The 19,426-nt window shown below is 42.1% G+C and overlaps 1 protein-coding gene across 3 annotated transcripts in view; it reads right to left on the bottom strand.

Moving 5' to 3' along the window:
• Positions 1-9,105: 9,105 nt before the first annotated feature.
• Cfap54 (cilia and flagella associated protein 54) overlaps positions 9,106-19,426 on the bottom strand; it is a 301,539-nt gene continuing 291,218 nt past the window's right edge. For all 3 annotated transcript variants that reach the window (XM_052165291.1, XM_052165292.1, XM_052165294.1), the window contains one exon: positions 9,106-9,260. In XM_052165291.1, the coding sequence (XP_052021251.1) occupies positions 9,141-9,260 (120 nt within the window). In that variant the 3' untranslated portion in view covers positions 9,106-9,140. The remainder of the gene's footprint in view (positions 9,261-19,426) is intronic.

Here is a 19,426-nt window from a genome sequence, read left to right as displayed (position 1 = left end):
TCCTGTTTACGTATCCATTCAGTTAGTCTGTGTCTTTTTATTGGGGCATTAAGTCCATTGATGTTAAGAGATATTAAGGAATAGTGATTGTTACTTCCTATCATTTTTGACGTTATTTTTTAAATTTGAATGCTTATCTTCTTTTGGGTTTGATGAAAGGTTACTATCTTGCTTTTTCCAGGGTGAAGTTTCCCTCCTTGTATTGGTGTTGTCCTCCTATTATCCTTTTTAGGGCCGGGTTTGTGGATAGATATTGGGTAAACTTGGTTTTGTCATGAAATATCTTAGTTTCTCCATCTATGGTGATTGAGAGTTTTGCTGGATATAGTAGTTTTGGTTGGCATTTGTGTTCTCTTAGAGTCTACATGAGATCTGCCCAGGACCTTCTAGCCTTCATAGTCTCAGGTGAAAAGTCTGCTGTGATTCTGATGTCTTCCTTTATATGTTACTTGGCCTTTTTCTCTTACTGCCTTTAGTATTCTTTCTTTGTTTAGAACATTTGGTGTTTTGATTATTATGTGACGGGAAGTATTTCTGTTCTGGTCCAGTCTGTTTGGAGTTATGTAGGCTTCTTGTATATTCATGGGCATCTCTCTCTTTAGGTTAGGGAAGTTTTCTTCCATAATTTTATTGAAGATATTTGCTGGCCCTTTAAGTTGTAAATCTTCTCTCTCATCTATGCCTATAATCCTTAGGTTTGGTCTTCTCATTGTGTCCTGGATTTCCTGGATATTTTGGGTTACAAGCTTTTTGCATTTTGCATTTTCTTTAACTGTTGAGTCCATGGTTTCTATGGAATCTTCAGCATCTGAGATTCTTTCTTCTATCTCTTGTATTCTGTTGTTGATATTTGCATCTCTGTCCCCCGATTTCTTCCCAAGGCTTTCTATCTCCAAAGTTGTCTCCCTTTGAGTTTTCTTAGTTGTTTCTACTTCTGATTTTAGATCCTGGATGGTTTTGCTTAGCTCCTTCACTTGCATGTTTGTGTTTTCCTGGAATTCTTTAAGAGATTTTTGTGTTTCCTTTTTCATGACCTCAGCCTGTTGACCAAAGTTCTCCTGTATTTCTTTAAGAGATTTTTGTGTTTCGTCTTTCATGACCTCAGCCTGTTGACCAAAGTTCTCCTGTATTTCTTTAAGTGTTTTTTGCATTTCCTCCTTGTTGGCTTTTGTATTCTCCTGGATTTCTTTCAATGATTTTTGTGTTTCCCTTGCAAGGGCCTCTAACTTTTGATCCATTTTCTCCTGAATTTCTTTAAGTATGTCCTTCATGTGTTCCTGTTCCAGCATCATGACTAGTGATTTTAAATCCAAATCTTGTTTTACTGGTGTGATGGTGTATCCAGGACATGTTGGTAGAGGAGAATTGGGTTCAGATGTTGCCATATTGCCTTGATTTCTGTTAGTGACGTTCCTGCGTTTGCCTTTTGCCATCTAGTTCTCACTGGTGTTAGTTTGTCTTGTCAGTGCTGGACTCACCAGTGTAAGCTGCCCCTTCCCAGTTGGCCTCTGGTGCACAGCTTACCTCCTGCACTGCTTGTAGACAGGGTGCTGCTGCCCAGGCTGTTCAGATCCCAAAGCAGGCACCCGAAGGCTCCCGCTGGGGCCCGCTGGATTCACTGGAGCACACTGACTTCTCCCAGCTGGCCTCCCGGAAGCCCAGCTAGCCACTTGCAGGACTTGTTGGAGATGTGGTGTTGCCGCCCAGGCTGATCTGGATCCGGAAGCGGAGGGAGTAGAGCTGATGGCTTCTGCCTGAGGCCTTGCCCCAGATTGTGTCTGTGGACCAGATGGAGCCCGTGTGCACTCCCAGGGAGTGCCGATGGTGTATGCTACTGTGACCTCCCCTGTGTTCCGCTCACTCCACTGGGCAGCCAATCCGCCAACCGGGCTGTCGCACACAAGGTTAGCCTGGCCGCCCAGTCCCTGAGTCCAGGCAAAAGCCTGGGAGGCCAAGGTCCGAGCAAAGTTCCCCTAGGGCTATGACTGTTAATTGGGTTTGCCAGGTGACTAGGATGGCGGGCGTGCGCACCCCGCGCTCCCTGAAAGCGCCGGGAGAGTCTGCTGTGCTAACAATCCCCTGGGCGGGTTGACTCACAGATGGCCCACCAAGCCACCCAGTTCTTGGGGTCAGTCCTGTGCCTTTTGGGGCCTAGACCCTCGCTTTGTTAGCCTCAGGCTATGCCTGTTACAGGTCTGCCCGCCAGAGCTCTCTGTCGTCCTGCAGGCAAAATGGCGGCGGCGGCGCGCGCGCAGGCCTGGGCAAAAAAAACCCTGGCTGGGTTGGCACCCCGATGGCCCCCCGACCAGCCCAGGGCCTGGGTGCAGGCCAACGCCCGTCGGGCTCAGACCACCGCGGTGTTGGCCTCGGATTATGTTTGTGTTCCTCAGTCTGTCCGATCCCCGGAGTCCAGAACCAAGATGGATGCACCTCTCCTGACTGGTGGGAGGCCGAGTTCTGAAGTGGCCTCCGTGCAGGAAAGGCGCAGCACAACTGCAGCTGCTTGCCGCCCGGCTGGTCAGCGAAGGTCAGTGGTCGTGGGCACAGGGCCTAACTGGACCCTGTGTCGCCTTGGTTCCACTGCTGATGGCCCTTCAGCTGGACCAGCCACTGCTGCTGCCGGCGCTGCCGCCGCCGCCGGAAGTCAGTCACCGGGAATTGAAATTTTTATTCCCAAGGTTTTTGGACCTATCTCAGTGTTATCCTTACTTTGGTCTGTTGTGGGTTCCCTATGTGGGGTAAACAGATGTGTGTGTGTGTGTGTGTGTGTGTGTGTGTGTGTGTGTGTGTGTGTAGTGAGCAAACATCCTGAAGAGGTAATGAAGGTATAAAAAAATAATGCAATATGCTAAAACTAAAAACAAAGAAAACCATAAAGCTTTAGAAGTCAAACATTAACGAGGGCCCTCTTTGCAAAGTAGAGATACAACTTACCTTCTTCTCTGAGCTTTGCCTTGCTTGCTCCCTGAGCACAAGGAGATATAATAAGCAGCATATACAAATCTGAATGTGTATGACCAGAGCATGTGTGTGTTTCATGGAGGCATCATGGAAGAAGTGATAGAGATACTGTGGTCTGAGAGATGCCTGGCCCCAGGAGGAAAGGTCATTAGATGTGAGCTTTGAAAAAAATGAGCACATTCAAAATGCTCTCTCCTGTAGACTACAGAATTTCTCCCATATACAAATTTATCTATATATGTTTGTATCATGCATGAAATATGGATTTCAAATGACTAAGTAAAGCTAACAAACATGTGTATTCATATACATGCTTTGTGTTGAGAAGACTTAAAATCATTTTCAATACTATATATATTGTGGCTAACTGCAAACACTAATTTGTACAATAGGTTTCTTGAACTTATTTTTTCTATCGAAATGAAACTTTATATGCTTTCAACAATATGTCTCCAACCACCACTCCCTAGCCCCCAGTGCATGCCATCCAGTGAGTTTATCCAATGAGTTTAACTCTATAAAAGGCTAGATGTAAGTGAGGCCCTATGATATTTGTCTTCCTATGACTAGCTCATTTCATTTAACATAATATCTTCTAGCTTCATATCTTCAATATCTTCCTCTTTTTTTAAGGTTGAGGAGGCCTATGATGATTTGGGGGTTCTCTTTACTTACTCAGCAGGTGATGGACATTTGTTTTTATATCTGTGAAAAACATTGAAATTAAAAATTTGAGTGCAGATACCTCTTTAATATACTGATTTCTATTTTTTCTGGATAGATCTACAGAAGTAGGATTGCTGGATCAGATAGATATATTACTGAAAAGAAGGGATGACCATGCATTGTGTGATTGTTCCTGGAATGCAGTTAGTGTTTGGGAATTTTTTTTTAATTAAAAAGAGTGAGAAAAGGCATTTGCCTAGGTAGCAAAATTAACAGAGTAAATTAAATATATCCAATGGGTAGTGGGGAGCTTTCAAATGAACAAATGCATGTTTGAATCAATGAGCTAAGTTTTGTCAGGGAGACACTAAGGTAGGTATGTGAGGAAGGGAGATTGAATGGCCAGCCTCTAAAGGACAAACTTGAGACCTGGTTTGTTTTCTTTATATTATAGGATTACCATTCTATTACTAAAGAGAACAATCCTGGACAATTCCTTTGGACCTAATTACATCTTCATTACTTTCTGTCATTTTATCCAAACCACCAAATCTAAACACTCCCAACTTGAGCATTTTCCTGGCCAATAAGCCCCCAAAAGGTCTATGTTACGCTTAAGGAATACAGATGGTTGCCTCAAATCTGGAGTCTGATCATTGTTGGAATTACTTATCTTTGTCTATTAGGAGGATATTAGACAAATTTGATGAAATATTTTTAAATTTTAACACTGGTTGTTACATAATGGTGGACTTCTAACTTCGTTTTCTACCTTTCAGCATTTTACAAAGTCTATGAGATTTGAATTATGTTTTATAATGAGGAGAAGTCAGTCCAAGATGTTCTTGTGAATCTTGAGGAGGAGAATTGAATTAGAAAAATTAGGAGACTAGAAATCCTGGGATAGTCAGAAATCTCTTGAGTTTCTACAATGTGGATGGTCCAAAAGAAGGGTTCAAAGCTGCATGCCTGTATTGGAGCAGGCTCTGGCTCCAGGTCCACTCATTGAGCTGTTGAACACAAAGTCGATAAAGGTGAGATCTGAAGCATCATAGGGCATCATAGGGCATCAGAGGGCATCAGAGGGCAGCAAGTGCTATTCATTTGCAAATGCAATTAATTCTGTTTGTCTCCAAAGTCCCAGTGTAAAACTCCTGTGCCTCTTAACCCAGCTTTCCCCCTCAAGCCTCCCCTTTTATTGTGCATGTGTTTATGACAAAAAGAAAATGGGTTGTCATGGAAATTTTTAGTGTCAGAATTACAACTCATAAGCAAGTCATTACTGAAGAGAAAGTAACAACTGAAAAAAAAAAAAAGGCTGGAGAGATAGCTCTGTGGTTGAGACTGCTCTTCTAGAGGTCCTGAATTCAATTCCCAGCAGCCACATGGTGGCTCACAACCATCTGTAATGGGATCCCATGTACTCTTCTAGTGTGTGTCAGAAGACAGTCACCATGTACTCATATAAATAAAAAATAAATCTTAAAAAAAACAACTGAAAACAAGTCTTTGTTAAAGAGAAACTTCTTTATAAATATTTAAAACATTGAAAGTACGAATGGTAGATTGGCTTGACTGATTTTATACAACAGGCGAGTCATGGAAAAGGTTTGACACAGATCTAATTCTGGAAAAATCACATCATTTAAAGTATAACAAGGGGACATATAACTGATAGGAATTGCATAGGGACTCTGCCTCCACTGAATTAAACATTCGTTAAGGTTCTGCTATTTTATATTAAAAATTAATATCTTCACAGATTGATTTTCTGAAAGTGGGCATATGGACAGAGTTGAACACAAGTTTTCAAATGATTTTTAGTTGTCATTAAAATCAAAAATGAATGGGACCAGCTCTGTGAAGCACTGAGTTGTAGCCATGTATGAGAGCAGAATCACAGCTTGCGTTTACTTGTTGACAGGTATGGGAGTCAGTACCTGCACCAAGCTTGCCAACGAGGCGGACGAGGGAGGAAAGAGAGGGCTTTTTTTGTTTGTTTTGTTTTGTTTTAATTTATGAAACATATGCATGCAAAAACCTGAGAGACTTACATAACAAATATTTGGCTCACAAAAAGAAAACTAAAGACACAAGCGAAACCTCTTAAGAATTCTCCCTATGGCTTATTTTCTCTCCTTCTTTGTCCAAGAGACAACAGCTGGAATTTGCTGCCAAAAATTAACTTGTGTTTAAAAAAACTTGGTATATAGGCATGCACCGTTAAATACTGTGGCATTGTACTTAACTTTAAATGTCGTGTCATTTGACACAGATAATGTACAGCTCTGGCAGTGGCAGCACTTCAGATGACTGTGGGTGGACACTCATTTCCATAATTTGCTCACAAACATTTCACATTCTGTTTCTCAGGCATTTGTGATGTCAGCATCACACCCTTGTGTACCTGTGTGCAGCGAGTCACACAGCATCACACCCTTGTGTACCTGTGTGCAGCGAGTCACACAGCTGCACTCGAGCATCCGAATGGCTGGCGGGCAGATGCGTCCTACATCAGTTCCTTTGAGGACTAAGCTAGGTTCAGGAAACTCTTGGCTTCTATTACCAATACCTTAGCTGCAGGCCATGGCTCTCCTTCCTGTGTTTCCTTCCCTCTTACATTTTTTCCCCTCTCTCTTTCCCTTTGCTTCCTGCTGTCTCTGTTATAATTAAAACAAGTGGAAACCTTTGCAGGTGTCTGCTGGCAAGTCTTTACTGTAGATGGTTTTTAAAAGATAAAAGCAGTTGCAAAACTTTTAATTTGGCCTTGAAAGAGATCTCGCAAGACATTTCTGGAAACCAACACATTCTTCACGCTGACAGATTTTGAATTTTTGTTTGTTGGTTTGCTTGCGCTTCAGTCCAGTTCCTCATTCCCTCTGTGCCTGGCACAGACTGTTTCAGCAGCTTTAACTAGGGAGTGTCATTCTTATCTTAAAAGATGTAGGAGGTTTCTAGAAGGGTGGATTAAAATGGAGGAAACAATGATTGGTCTGGCACATTGTAGACAGTGTCTCTCTCAAGCAAAACAACACCTGAGAAGAACTGCGTTTGGAAACAACAGAAAGGGGAATAACAGCTTTTCAAACACATGGAAATGTGGCATTAGCTGCAGTGGTTGGAAGCACATGCCTTCTTCCTCTCAGGCAGTCATGATAATGGAGAAAATGGGTAACATTTTCTCCGATCATCTCCATATTTCTTAGAGCATCCATTCATCCAGGTCTACAGATCACTTAAAGACTATCTACTCCTGAAGCACATGGTCTGATTTTAAATTGAGGCTCAGCTATATCTCACTTTCTCTTGACTTACAAAGATCCCAGAGCTGAGGAACAAGAGTAGGAGCTACCCACTTAGCACTGAAGAGCTGATTCTCCAGGCAGGATCTAAATTCTGAATGCAACTCTAAATCAGTGGCCCTGATCACTGGAGAGGTGATCTAACTGCCTCCTAATTCCGTTTCATCTTCTGTAATGTGGGGGTCAGTCAGACAATGTGCACCATGGTCATTTTGTGAAGTCAAAGGGATACAAGTCCTATTGTAGTAACAACTAAGCTGGTGTTGGGCATGGCTAATGGTCCAGAAAGTATAGGCAACAATGGTAGTGATAAATGGTGATGGAGATTCTGGTGACTTCTTGGACACCCTCTTTAAGGGAGTCTGTTTCCTTGTGCTTCCCCTGTGTTGGAATATTCAGGTCTTGCTGTCATAGGGTAGTTAGGTTTCGGTGGTACCATATTGCCCTGGATGTTGTTGACTGAATCCTTATACTGGTATTTAGGCATCTAGGTTTGGGATGATGATTTCTGAGTGCGTCTTTGTAAGGACTCCCTCTTTTTTATAACTTTGTATAACTTTACCCGGATCACAAGCATCTCTCCATCTGGCTATTCACTCAACAATGTTAAAGACCTCCATAGAGTGCCAGATATTGTTCTATGGCTCTTAAAAAGTCTGCGAAGTTATATCTACTAATATTTACAAGAAGATTTAAGTGTCCAACTGGTAAAGGCTTAATGGTGGAGGATGAAAGATGAACACAGTTAACAAGAGGTTGATCTGAACAGCCCTGCTTGCCATGTGGTACGTTATGTGTTAAAAGTGTAGCTAGTGTGCTGGCCTTTCTTGGCTCTCGGATGTCCAGCTTTATGCCATGCTAAACGTCCTGTACTGAGAAATGGAAACCTGTTCTCTCTCATAGCAGAGACATTCATAAATCACCATCCTCCACCAAAGGGTGTGGAGGAGCCCTCGCCATCAACATGGCTTCTTTGCTGGAGCTAAATTTCATGTGACCCTCTGAACCTATAAGCTAGCCCCAAATAAATGTTGTCCTTATTAGAGATGCCTTGGTTATAGTGTCTGTTCACAGCAGTAAAACCCTAACTAAGACAGAAGTTGGTGTTGTCATCTGGTAGAGCGCTTTGCTCTAAGCTCACTGGTGTTTTTTCCTTCCATTTGTAACGTAATTTCCTATTAGTTTTGTCTTTCATGGCCTTCTTCTCTTATCCTATGTGTGTATCTTTCTTATGAGGCAAGCTGTCATTCACTCTGCTGCTTGATTCTTCTCACCAATGGTCTTCCAGTGTCAGGAATTTGTTTCTGTTCTTCAGAACCACTATTTACCCTTTTCAATCACTTACCAATTCAGCCTCAAGTCTTAGTTGTGGTTCATTTTTAGAGTGAATACCCTTTTGCATTGAAACTAGATGCATTCTGGACAGACAGGTAGCAGTAAAGTCCTACACAAACTCGCCAAAGGCATTCTCGTGCCCTCTCTCTGTTTTCCAGTCTTCCTACTGCTAGCAAAATCATGGTAAAGTTTTCTTCTCTTTAACTTTCTTGCTTAAGTTTCATCTCCATTATACAATACCATAGGAAAACTTGGGTTCAGGTGTCCCCAAACATTGGAACCTTGTGGCGGATGTGTGCAAATTAAAAAACAGTACAGACACAAGGTTGCACTTTAGTTTTATTTTATTTTTCCAATAATCCATTCATGTGCCAGAGCCTGGAAAGTATAAGCATACGGCATTATCAGATGCTAGATGAACAGTCAGTCAAAAAGCCTGCTCCCCTTCCAGTGTACCAGTCAAATGGCACTCCATGGTCTCTTATGTCATCAGGCCTGAGCTATGCACCTCACATTGCTACTTCACTATCTTTAGTACATACCAGCAGTCTTATGAAACAGATACTTGTATCCCCATTCTATAGATCAAGAAGCAAAAATGTAAGAATTGAAGATAACTCTTTAAAGATACAGAGCAAGCAGGTGGTGAAATTCCAACAGAGACCCAGATCTACAGAATTCCAAAGCTAGCGCCATAATTCTCTGCGAAGAGCCCCTCTAGAGCAAGTACTGTAGAAGGCCAAATAATGAAACGTCTTCAGTTCAACATAGCAGGAAATATTGGTATTTATGAGATTACAAATTTTAGAATTTTATTTCTAACAAAAAAATGAATAACAATGAAGTCCCTCTAAACAGTTACCCTGTAAAGGATGTTCAGTGAATAATTGATACCACCCAGTTGAAAAGGCTTCCTACTGATGTGATACAACCATTTGCAAGATCAAAAAGTCTCTCAAGGCTGAATATAGCAGGCAGGGAGACGTCAAATGGAATCTGAGGAAAAACACAAAAGTATATGAGAGATGTGCTGTTTTAGACTACTGACTGAAGTACACTTCATGCAGTAGTGTTGTGTAAAAGGCAGTAAACATTTGTGTTTATGATATTGGCTTTCCACATGGTGATATATCACATATGCTATTTTAAACTTTATAGTCTACTGAATTTATAGATCTACTCAAAAATATCACATACTCTTAAAGATAAATGCTATTTGTGTGTGTATATACATACATATGTATGTGTGTATACATACATATACATATATGCACACACAAATATAAGCAATATATATATACATGCATACATATACACATACATACATATGTGTATCATATGTATACACACATTCATAATACATATATACATATGTATATACATATGTACATACATTCACACATATACACATATATACATATGTACATACATATGTTCATACATTCATATATACATATATACATACACATATACATATATGTATATACACGATTTCTGGCTTTGTTCTTCATACTAGATTGATTGGTCCATTGAAAATCTCTCACTCTTCCTTTGATCCTGAGTTCTGCCACAGGCACCAAGACAGTATAAAGACATAGAAGTTGAGATCATTCTGTCTTAAAGAGGCTCTAAGATTCTGTGACCAAGAGCTGGTGCAGCCAAAGTCACCATAAACAGACTAAAATGGAGGAGCACAGACTTCCTCTCTGGTCGCAGCACTGACTATAAGAGAAAGAATGAAAATGATTGGCAGTAGAGGAAGGTATCCTGGACCCTGATGCATGTTCATCTATAGTAAATGCTGTCAGGTAGCAACCATAAATGCCATCAAGAGGAGTGGTCACAGTACACTCCGTCTTGAGGGTTTGAAGCCTGGTAAGACCTTAGGGGACAAGTTTTATTAATTTTTTGACTACCTGTTAAATGAGTCATTCATTAACTTATTCCCAAGCAATCATAATGAACCTAAAGGTGGAAGATGATCTTTGCATTTTCATTACTTCCTGGTTTCTAGAACTTCAAATAATAAAGAGGCATATATTATATTACTTTACTTTCTATTATTGTGATAAATGCCATAATTGAAGGGGAGGAAGGAGTTTCTTTGGCTTTCACATCCCTGTCACAGTTTATTATGAAGGAAGCCAAGACAGGAACTCAAGCAAGGCAGGAACCTGGGGCCAGGAACTGAAACAGCTGTAGAGGAACTCTGCTCACTGGCCTGCTGAGATTGCTTTCTTATATAACCCAGGATCACTGCCCAGGGATGGCACTGCCCACAGTGAGCTCAGCCTTTCTATATTAACCACCAATGAAGAAAATGCCCCCCCATAGTTGCCTGGAGGCCAGTATGATAGGGTCATTTTCTCAATTGAGGTTCCCTCTTCTCAGATGACTCTAGTTGGTTTCAAGTTGACAAGAAACTAACACACACACACACACACACACACAAGTATCTAGTGTCCTTAATCATCATGTAATCAATATTCTAGCTTGGGAAATGTTTTCTATATGGATGTGGTAGTTTGAACAAGAACAGCCTTCATAGGCTTATGTATTTGAATACTCAATCATTAGGTAATAGCACTACTTGACAGGGATAAGAAGGTGTAGCCTTGTTGGAGAAGTGTGGACTTGTTAGAGTAACTCTATCGCTTGGGGCAGGCTTTGAGGGCTCAAAAGCCCAAGCCAGGTCAGTGTCTTTCTCTTCTTGCTTCCTTCAGATTAGGATGTACAACATTCAACTACTTCTCCAGCACCATGTCTGCCTGTGGGCCACCATGTGTCCCTCAATGATGATAATAAACTAAATCTCTGAAACTATAAGTAAGTTCCAATTTATTTTTTTATTTTTATAAGAGTTGCCATGATAGCCGGGCAGTGGTGGCGCAGGCCTTTAATCCCAGCACTTGGGAGGCAGAGGCAGGCGGATTTCTGAGTTCGAGGCCAGCCTGGTCTACAGAGTGAGTTCCAGGACAGCCAGGGCTATACAGAGAAACCCTGTCTTGAAAAACCAAAAAAAAAAAAAAAAAAAAAAAAAAAACCCAGAAAGAGTTGCCATGATCATCATATCTCTTCATAGCAATAGAACACTGACTAAGACAATGGATTTTGCTTTTTTAGAAGGTAGGATAATTCCATTTCCAGTATATGCTTGTTCAATTAGAATGCACATGTGTGTTAATGTATGCACAAATGCATATGTGATTATGTTACAAGTGTGACGACATCAAGAGGCCAATCTCTAGTGTCATTCCACTGGAGCCATCCACCTTGGTTTTTGAGATATGTTGTCTCACTGTGCTGGGGCTCCTGAATAGACTAAGCTGACTGTTGGCAAGCCCAGGGTCTTCTGTTTCTACCATCTCAGTGCTGAGATAACTGATATGTGCATTTCCCCTTATGGGCTCTAGGGACTGAACTCAGGTCCATATATTTGTTTTTACTCTCTGAGCTATCTATCTTCAGTCTTTATGCCCATTTTACTAGCCCTTACAAATGACTTTCAAAGTAGAATACAAAGAAATACTAATTAGCATTGAGATAGTTGTTCTGTCTTTTGTAATATCTCTCTTTTACTACCAATCCTTTCCAGTTTAAATACAGGGATGGTTTTTAAAAAACTAAGTGGCCTTAGTTTATTTAAGTTACAGTTAGCTTGGTGGCACAATACATGCTAAGTACAGATGCCCTTTGACTTCCAGTTCTTGTCACTGAGACTCCAAGAACAAGGGGTCATTTGTCAGAGGATGAAGAATAATTGGTGATCTTTTTAATAGAAGCCACCAGTGACCTCGTCACAGCACAGGAGTAGAATAAAAGCAGGTGTCACTCCAAAGTCATGTGTTCTCACGGAAGAGCAGTCAGTGCTCTTAACTACTAAGCCATCTCTCCAGACTCTGAGCTGCACTTTTTCAAGTGCGGTCTCTATATAAAGTTGTGTACCAAAATCATGTCAACAACTCCCTTTCACCCACGTGCCTCACCTTTTGAGGCAGGGTGTCCTGTATCCCAGGTTGGCCCCAGACTTATTATATAGTTGCTAGATGACCTTGAACTTCTTCTGATGTGCTCCACCACATCAGACATGCTCCTACAGGCCTGGATGAGCACACTTAGTATTTGGTGCTGGCACTACAATTCAGGGCCTCAGGCATGGTTGGCAAACATTCGACAACTGAGCTATAATCCCAGCCCAAGCTAACATAGCCAACACTTGAGAGACTGAGGCAAAAGGACTGTCCCCAAGTTCAAGGACAGCATTGGTTACAGAATGAGGCTGTGTCTCAAAATAAATCAACAAGAGCAGGGCATATGATTTTTAAAATATCTATGATTTTTCTCAATCTGATTTTTAAATAGCTGCCCTGTAACATCTTCTGGTTCTCTCAGGTACAATGACAGTCACCTTCTCTTTGGTTCTAAATGTTACCTGATGAAGAAAGTGCATGGGGGGAGGGGAGGGATTTTCACCTCATAGGGTTGACTTGGTTATTCTGGTACTGTAATTTTGAATGATTTTAAGTTCAGAGATATGGATGGATGTAATTGCTTCTTCTCAAAAAGCTTAAAGGATCTGTGCAGGATCCACGGGGGGAGTAATTTTAATAGTGCCAAAGTAAGAAAGAAAACTTGAATCCCACATGGAGGTTTCTCTACCGTACTTCCTATGTGTTAACAGCTCTCTGAAGTTACTGATTGACTGGATTTTTTTCCCAGCTGGGGAAAACATCCATCTTAGAAGATAGAGGATAACATGATGCTATGATATTAGCTTACGTAAAAATCAATAATATGAATGACAGGTGACCCATCTAATATGAAAGTTCTAACGTTCTTTTTAGAACTTAGGTAACCATCTAAAGTTCTGGGAGGGAAAGAAATAGATGTATTTGGTTTTCTTGTATTTGATTTAAGTAAACCCATCCCCCATGCCAGCAAGAATTGTATCACCCCCTCCCATTCCGACAGAGACAACACTCAACTCTTCATAGGTAGACGGGACCTTCGTATAATTTCTCTCATCTGCAGGAAACCCTACCCTTTTCAGAGAATGAAATTATCTTCTCATCACTCTAATTTTTGTGTTAATCAAACTTTAACTATGACAGAGGAGTATTTTTAATATAATAGGGGCTCAAACAGTCATACTGGTAAGATGGTAGAAATCTTTTAATATTAAATTTTAATGAAATGATGTTATTGCAAAAGGAAATTTGAATAGAGCAAGAAAACTGGATATTAAATGTCAACATGCGGGGTAAGATGTACAGGCAGTTGGCATACTGACTAGGAACAGAAGAACAGGTTCTCCCTTAGCCAACACGAGCGCCATGATGGTGCCCACCCCTCAGGGCATGAACAACTAAACAAGAAGGCTTACATAACGGGTCTGCCATAAAACTCCATCTAAGGTTCCTGCCAGTGGAATCATGAGGTAGGCTGAAGACAGAACCATCTTTAGAAAAGGCATAGGCACACCTCATCCTTTCTCAAAGACCTTGCCTGGTGTGTACATCTCTCTGCCTCTGTTTCTGGGTCATTGAGTTCTAACATAGCAATAGTCATACAAAGTGAGCGGCCTTAAGTGTGATCATGGGTGTGATGAGTCCTTTATTCATTATTGAAGCTGGAGGCCACTTGTAAGTCTGTAGACTTGAAAGTCTTGAGAATGGAGCCTGCGGCTGGCAGAAGTGAATGAATGCACACTTATGGGGTGAGGCCCTTAGCTTGTTGAGTCTCTGCTAACTCTGGGTTCCGTTAACTGTTGGATGCTCAGTTGGTGTTGGAGAATTATAGAACCCTTTGGTGTTGCGGAACAAAATGTACAAATTCAGTACTCGGATCATCTCAGATATATATATTTCTGGGCCACACTGGATTTCATTAAACTGTTATTCAAACACAAAAAATAAAAACAAGACAAAAAACAAACAAAATCCATATAAGTCAAACCTATGTACTATGCAAACTAAGGCTGTGTGGGGTTGTTTTTTGTCAATTTGAAACAAGCTACAATTATCGGAGAAGGGAATCCGCATTGAGGGGTTGCTTTCCTGAGACTGCCTGTAAGCAAGCCTGTAGGGGAATCTTCCTGATGTGTTTGTTGGTGGAGGGCCTAGTTCACTGTGTGCTGTGTAAGAAATCAATCTGAGAAAGCCACAAGGAGAAAGCCAATAAGTAGCACTCCTCTATAATCTCTATTTCAGTTCCTGGCTCCAGGTTCCTGCCTTCAGCTCCTACTTTGACATCTCTCAGTAACAGATCATACACAGGACATAGCAAGCCCTTTACTCTTTCAAATTGCATCTGTTACCCATGTTTATCATAGCAATAGATGAAAACAAAATGAATGAGAGCATCGGCTAATGAGTATCTCCATGTGTCACAACCCTTCCCTCTGTGGCTTCCATTCTGCACACCCTGCCTTTAAACCCACTCCAGACTCAGACACAGCAGTCTGTTTGGTAGAAAGTGGGAGTGTTGATGGTGTCTTCTTAATTACAAGTACATGCTTTTAAGAATTTATTGTTTATATGTGTATTGTGAACACAACACAGCACACATACAAGAGATAGGGGACAACTTTGAGTGTCAATTCTCTCCTTCTACCATGTGAGTCCCTAGGACTTAACTCAGGTCATCAGGCTTGCATATCAAAGGTTTTCACCCAGTGAACCATTTCTTTTTAAAGAAAATTGTTTAAGAAAACACTACTTCAAGAGCAAAAAGAGACCCTTAAGGAAACAGGGAACATTGAAGGGGATTACCTTAACGTTTATCCTGACTGCTCAAGACACTAAGATCTAGAGAAAAGTCTCTGAAGTTGCTCTCTTTTGTCAGAAAAGCTTGCTTTTCAATGAACACACAGGACAGCATGCAGGAGGCACAAGAGAGAACACAGAACATACAACGCACATAGGACAACAAAGAGGATACACAGGACAGCACAGAAGACACCCAGGACAGCATACAAACACACAGGACACTACGCGAAGCACACAGGACAGCATGCAGGGCATACACATTGGATGGGATGGAAGTTCAAGACCCTGTGGTTCTCATAGTCAAGTGTTGGAAGGGAGAGTTAAAGGAAACAGATCCTTGGACGTAAAATTTAATAAGAAGGCCCTATTTGTTGTTGTTATTGAATATTGTGTTACTTTCCCACAGGTCAAAAGACAATAGGGCCAGTAGATCATGGACTGAACTTTCAGAAACTTAAAGTCAAAATAATCTTTTTCTTTTTATAAATGTTACCCCAGATATTCCTTATAGTGCTAGAAAGTTGACCACTGCCCTCAGAAAGCATATTCTGAGACGGAATTTAGCTTCCGGAAGTTCACTAGCTTTAGCAGATGACCATGGGATGAATGCGCATTGAGAAAATGAAGGAAATGAGATTGTGCAGAAGGAGAAGTTGGGCAAAAACATGGGCATAGACTGAATATAGACTGGCCCTTCAGTGTTATCTTGGATTGTGGCAGTGGGTGCCAAGGCTCTGTACTGTGATATTAACCAGTACCTGCCTCAGAAGAAGTTATGAGCATTGGGGGACTAGGGAGATAGTTCAGTTAGCAAACTGGCCAATCATGAAGATCCGAGTTCAGATCCCAAGCAGGCACATTTTAAAAAAGAGCAAAACTGTGTACAGAAGCACATGTTTGTTGCCTAGTGCAGGGAGCAGGGACACTGCAGGAGCAGTGCAGGAGCAGTGCAGGAGCAGTGCAGGAGCAGTGCAGGAGCAGTGCAGGGACACTGCAGGAGCAGTGCAGGAGCGGTGCAGGGACACTGCAGGAGCAGTGCAGGAGCGGTGCAGGGACACTGCAGGAGCAGTGCAGGTGCAGTGCAGGAGCAGTGCAGGGACACTGCAGGAGTAGTGCAGGAGCAGTGCAGGGACACTGCAGGAGCGGTGCAGGAGCGGTGCAGGAGCAGTGCAGGGACACTGCAGGAGCAGTGCAGGGACACTGCAGGAGCAGTGCAGGAGCAGTGCAGGAGCAGTGCAGGAGCAGTGCAGGAGCAGTGCAGGGACACTGCAGGAGCAGTGCAGGAGCAGTGCAGGGACAGGTGAACTCCAGGAGCTCGCTTGCCAGCCAGCCTAGGCAATGGGTGAGCTTTGGGTTCAGTGACAGGTCCCATCTCTAAGCAGTAAGGTGATGAGAAATCAAGAAAGACATCCAGTGTGACCTCTGACGTCCATACATGTGCACATACTTGCACACACACATGTACACACACATGCACGCACATACAAACACACAAACATACACACATGCACACACATGCACACATATATACATACACATATGCAAACATATACACACTCATATGCAATGGCAAATGACAAAATGAACACTGATATGCAACCAATATAAGCTAAGGGGAAATTTAAAATAACTTCACTATTAATGCTAAATTTTCAGAAGCTTCTCTTTGAGATCTTGATAAACTAATGTATGACTTATTGTAAGTCTAATGTCTGACTTCTATTAATCATTCTATTTGAGTACCCTAGGAATAGTCCACTCTAGAATATGAGGAGAATTAACAATTAATGAGTAGGAAGAAGAGTTAGAACTAGCATCTCCCCTTAAGTAATCTCTTCCTGAAAGCTTAAGTGGGAGCTTAAAAAAGCAATTTCACTTGAATCCTAATGGCCAGCTTTTCCTGGGGAGACACAAACATCTCTTCACTCCAGTTAGGGCACTGATGCTAATACAGTTTGCTGGACGGACGAGGAGTTCGCTTGGTTTAATTTATGGAAGCTTGGATAAGGGTTAATGTTCAGGAGTGTGGATGATCCCGAAACACCTGCACCATTACAAAATCCCACCCAGGGTGGATGGTGACCTCCTGCTTACCTTCCACTTTCTCCACACCCCAGCATCTCCCACGAGTGTTTTCACCTGGGAGTGGGGTGGAGTAGAGGGAATGAATGCTGATTGCCCGGATTTCCAGGTGATGGTCTGGTGACTTCCACTCCTCTTTGTACTATGTGGTATCAGCAGCTCCATCGCCCTTATTATGAACGTATCTATTGATATTTTTTGGTTGGCTACCGAGCCAAGGTTTTTACTACTCCGAGATGGTAGTGAGGTGACCACGTTTCTCCTGGAGGCAAACGCCAACCACTATAGTTTAACTGGGAAATTCCCCCTCAAATCTTCTCACAAATTTCTGAGCCCATGGGGGAGCAGGAGAATGAGACTGGGTGTGACTGGGTGAGGTTGCATAAGCCAGGGGCAGTTCACAGAGATGGCAGAAGGGTGGTCACAGAAAAACTGGGTGCTAGGGGAAAACAGTTTTGAGCACAGTGCTAAGGAATGTATTCTGAGTGGTCATCAGCCTGGACATGGGGTCTGACCCCGATACCTGCTAGCTGAGGGACCTTGGGTGAGTCACCCAACATCAACTTCACTCACAGAAGCGATGATGAGGTGCTTGTCTATTTGTTCCCTGTCACCATAGCCACACATTTGTGTTAACTTAGTGATTCATAACAAAATTGGCTGTAAGCCCTGGAGCTCAGAAGTCTGAAATCTATTTAGTGGCTGTCGAGTCATGGTATGGTCTGGATTAGTTTCTTCTGAAGGGCCTAAGGGGAAGTCATTTATACTCTGTGGCTTGCAGCTTCCCTCTGGCTCTCCATCTCCTCCCGCTGTCCAAACCCTCCGTGGCTCCCTTATACAATGGCTGCCTTCTGGGGTCACCTTCATAAACTCCTCTGCCTAAACCCAATCAAGTTCACTGAGTTGCTCCGTCATGCAATGCAACAGGTTCTGGGGATTCTTCTAGAAGACTGCGCGGTTCAGTTGGCCACGTGTGTGGTCCAGAGAAATGATTTAGGTATTCATCAAAGCTGTCGTGTAGATTGGTACTATTTTATGGTACTATTTTCACTGAAAAATTCACAATATTTCTACATCAGCCTATAGTGACAAAAAGTTATTAGTGTTCACTAAAATACTTTGGCGTGTCTTCACAGTGCTCCCTGGTATATACCCATGCAGATTGGGTTGAGACAGTAGGATATGGACAAAAATTATGACAGCCACCCAGGATGCCTTTTGGAACTTATTACCCAGACTGGGACACCTTTCAGGGGAAAAGAAGAGCCTGTGACCAGTCAGTCCCAATGAGTCTGTGTTGTCTGTAACTGCCAGCATGTTAAGATGTGTGGTCAATCTGTGGTGAAAGAAAGAAAGAGAGAAAGAAAGAAAGAAAGAAAGAGAGAGAGAGAGGGAGGGAGGGAGGGAGGGAGGGAGGGAGGGAGGGAGGGAGGGGGGAGGAAGAAAGAAAAGAAAAGAAAAGAAAAGAAAAGAAAAGAAAAGAAAAGAAAAGAAAAGAAAAGAAAAGAAAAGAAAGAAATTCTGAAGGCTTCTCTGTCAGTGCCGTCCTTGAAAAACAGCCATTGCAGATGCCATAGTTTCAAGTCTGAGTATCCAATTTGATGTGAGGCAAAAAAAAAAAAAAAAAAATCTTATTTGGGATGTATAGATGTAAAGCACTTGCCATTTAAGTGTGAAGTCTTGAGTTCAAATCCCCCAAACCCATGTAAAGCTAGAGGCAGTGGCACAAACCTGTGATCCCACCACTCCTTTTATGTCAAGATGGGAGGCAGAGAGGAGAATACTTGGAAGCTGTCTCTCAGCCAAGACCTGGAGTCTGCACAGAGACACAAATGAAGCCATGTGACCTGCCCCCAAGTTATTTCTGATTGTTAAATAAAGATGCCAACAGCCAATGGCTAGGCAGAAGAGACATCGGTGGTGTTTAAGGTTCTTGGGGTTGACCACGAGGAGAAGAAAGTGGAGGAGAAGGAAGGAGAAGACACCATGGGTTAGGAGTCAAGAAAATGTGGCCCTGAGGGCTGGCCAATTGGAGTTAAGAGGAGCCCAGATGAAACATAGTAAGTAATAACTCAGGGTTATTGATAGGAAATTGATCTTAACAACATAGAGAGTAGTATCTACCCAGCTTTTGTGCCAATTAAGGCTTATCGTAAATATAAAAGTTATGTGTGTCTTTCATCTGGGAACTTAAATAGATAAGGTAGGATAGAGAGCTCAGGCTGGGATTTAGTACATTCTACTGCAGGAAGCTCATAGAGAAGCCAGCCTGGCACACCTATGAACTTAAGAAGGTAGGTGATAAGTGGTACT

This window comes from Apodemus sylvaticus, chromosome 20, assembly GCF_947179515.1.
Source record: "Apodemus sylvaticus chromosome 20, mApoSyl1.1, whole genome shotgun sequence".
Classification (NCBI taxonomy): Eukaryota; Metazoa; Chordata; class Mammalia; order Rodentia; family Muridae; genus Apodemus; species Apodemus sylvaticus.
The sequence above is the reverse complement of the archived record's forward strand: the minus strand, read 5'-3'. Positions and strand labels throughout refer to the sequence as shown.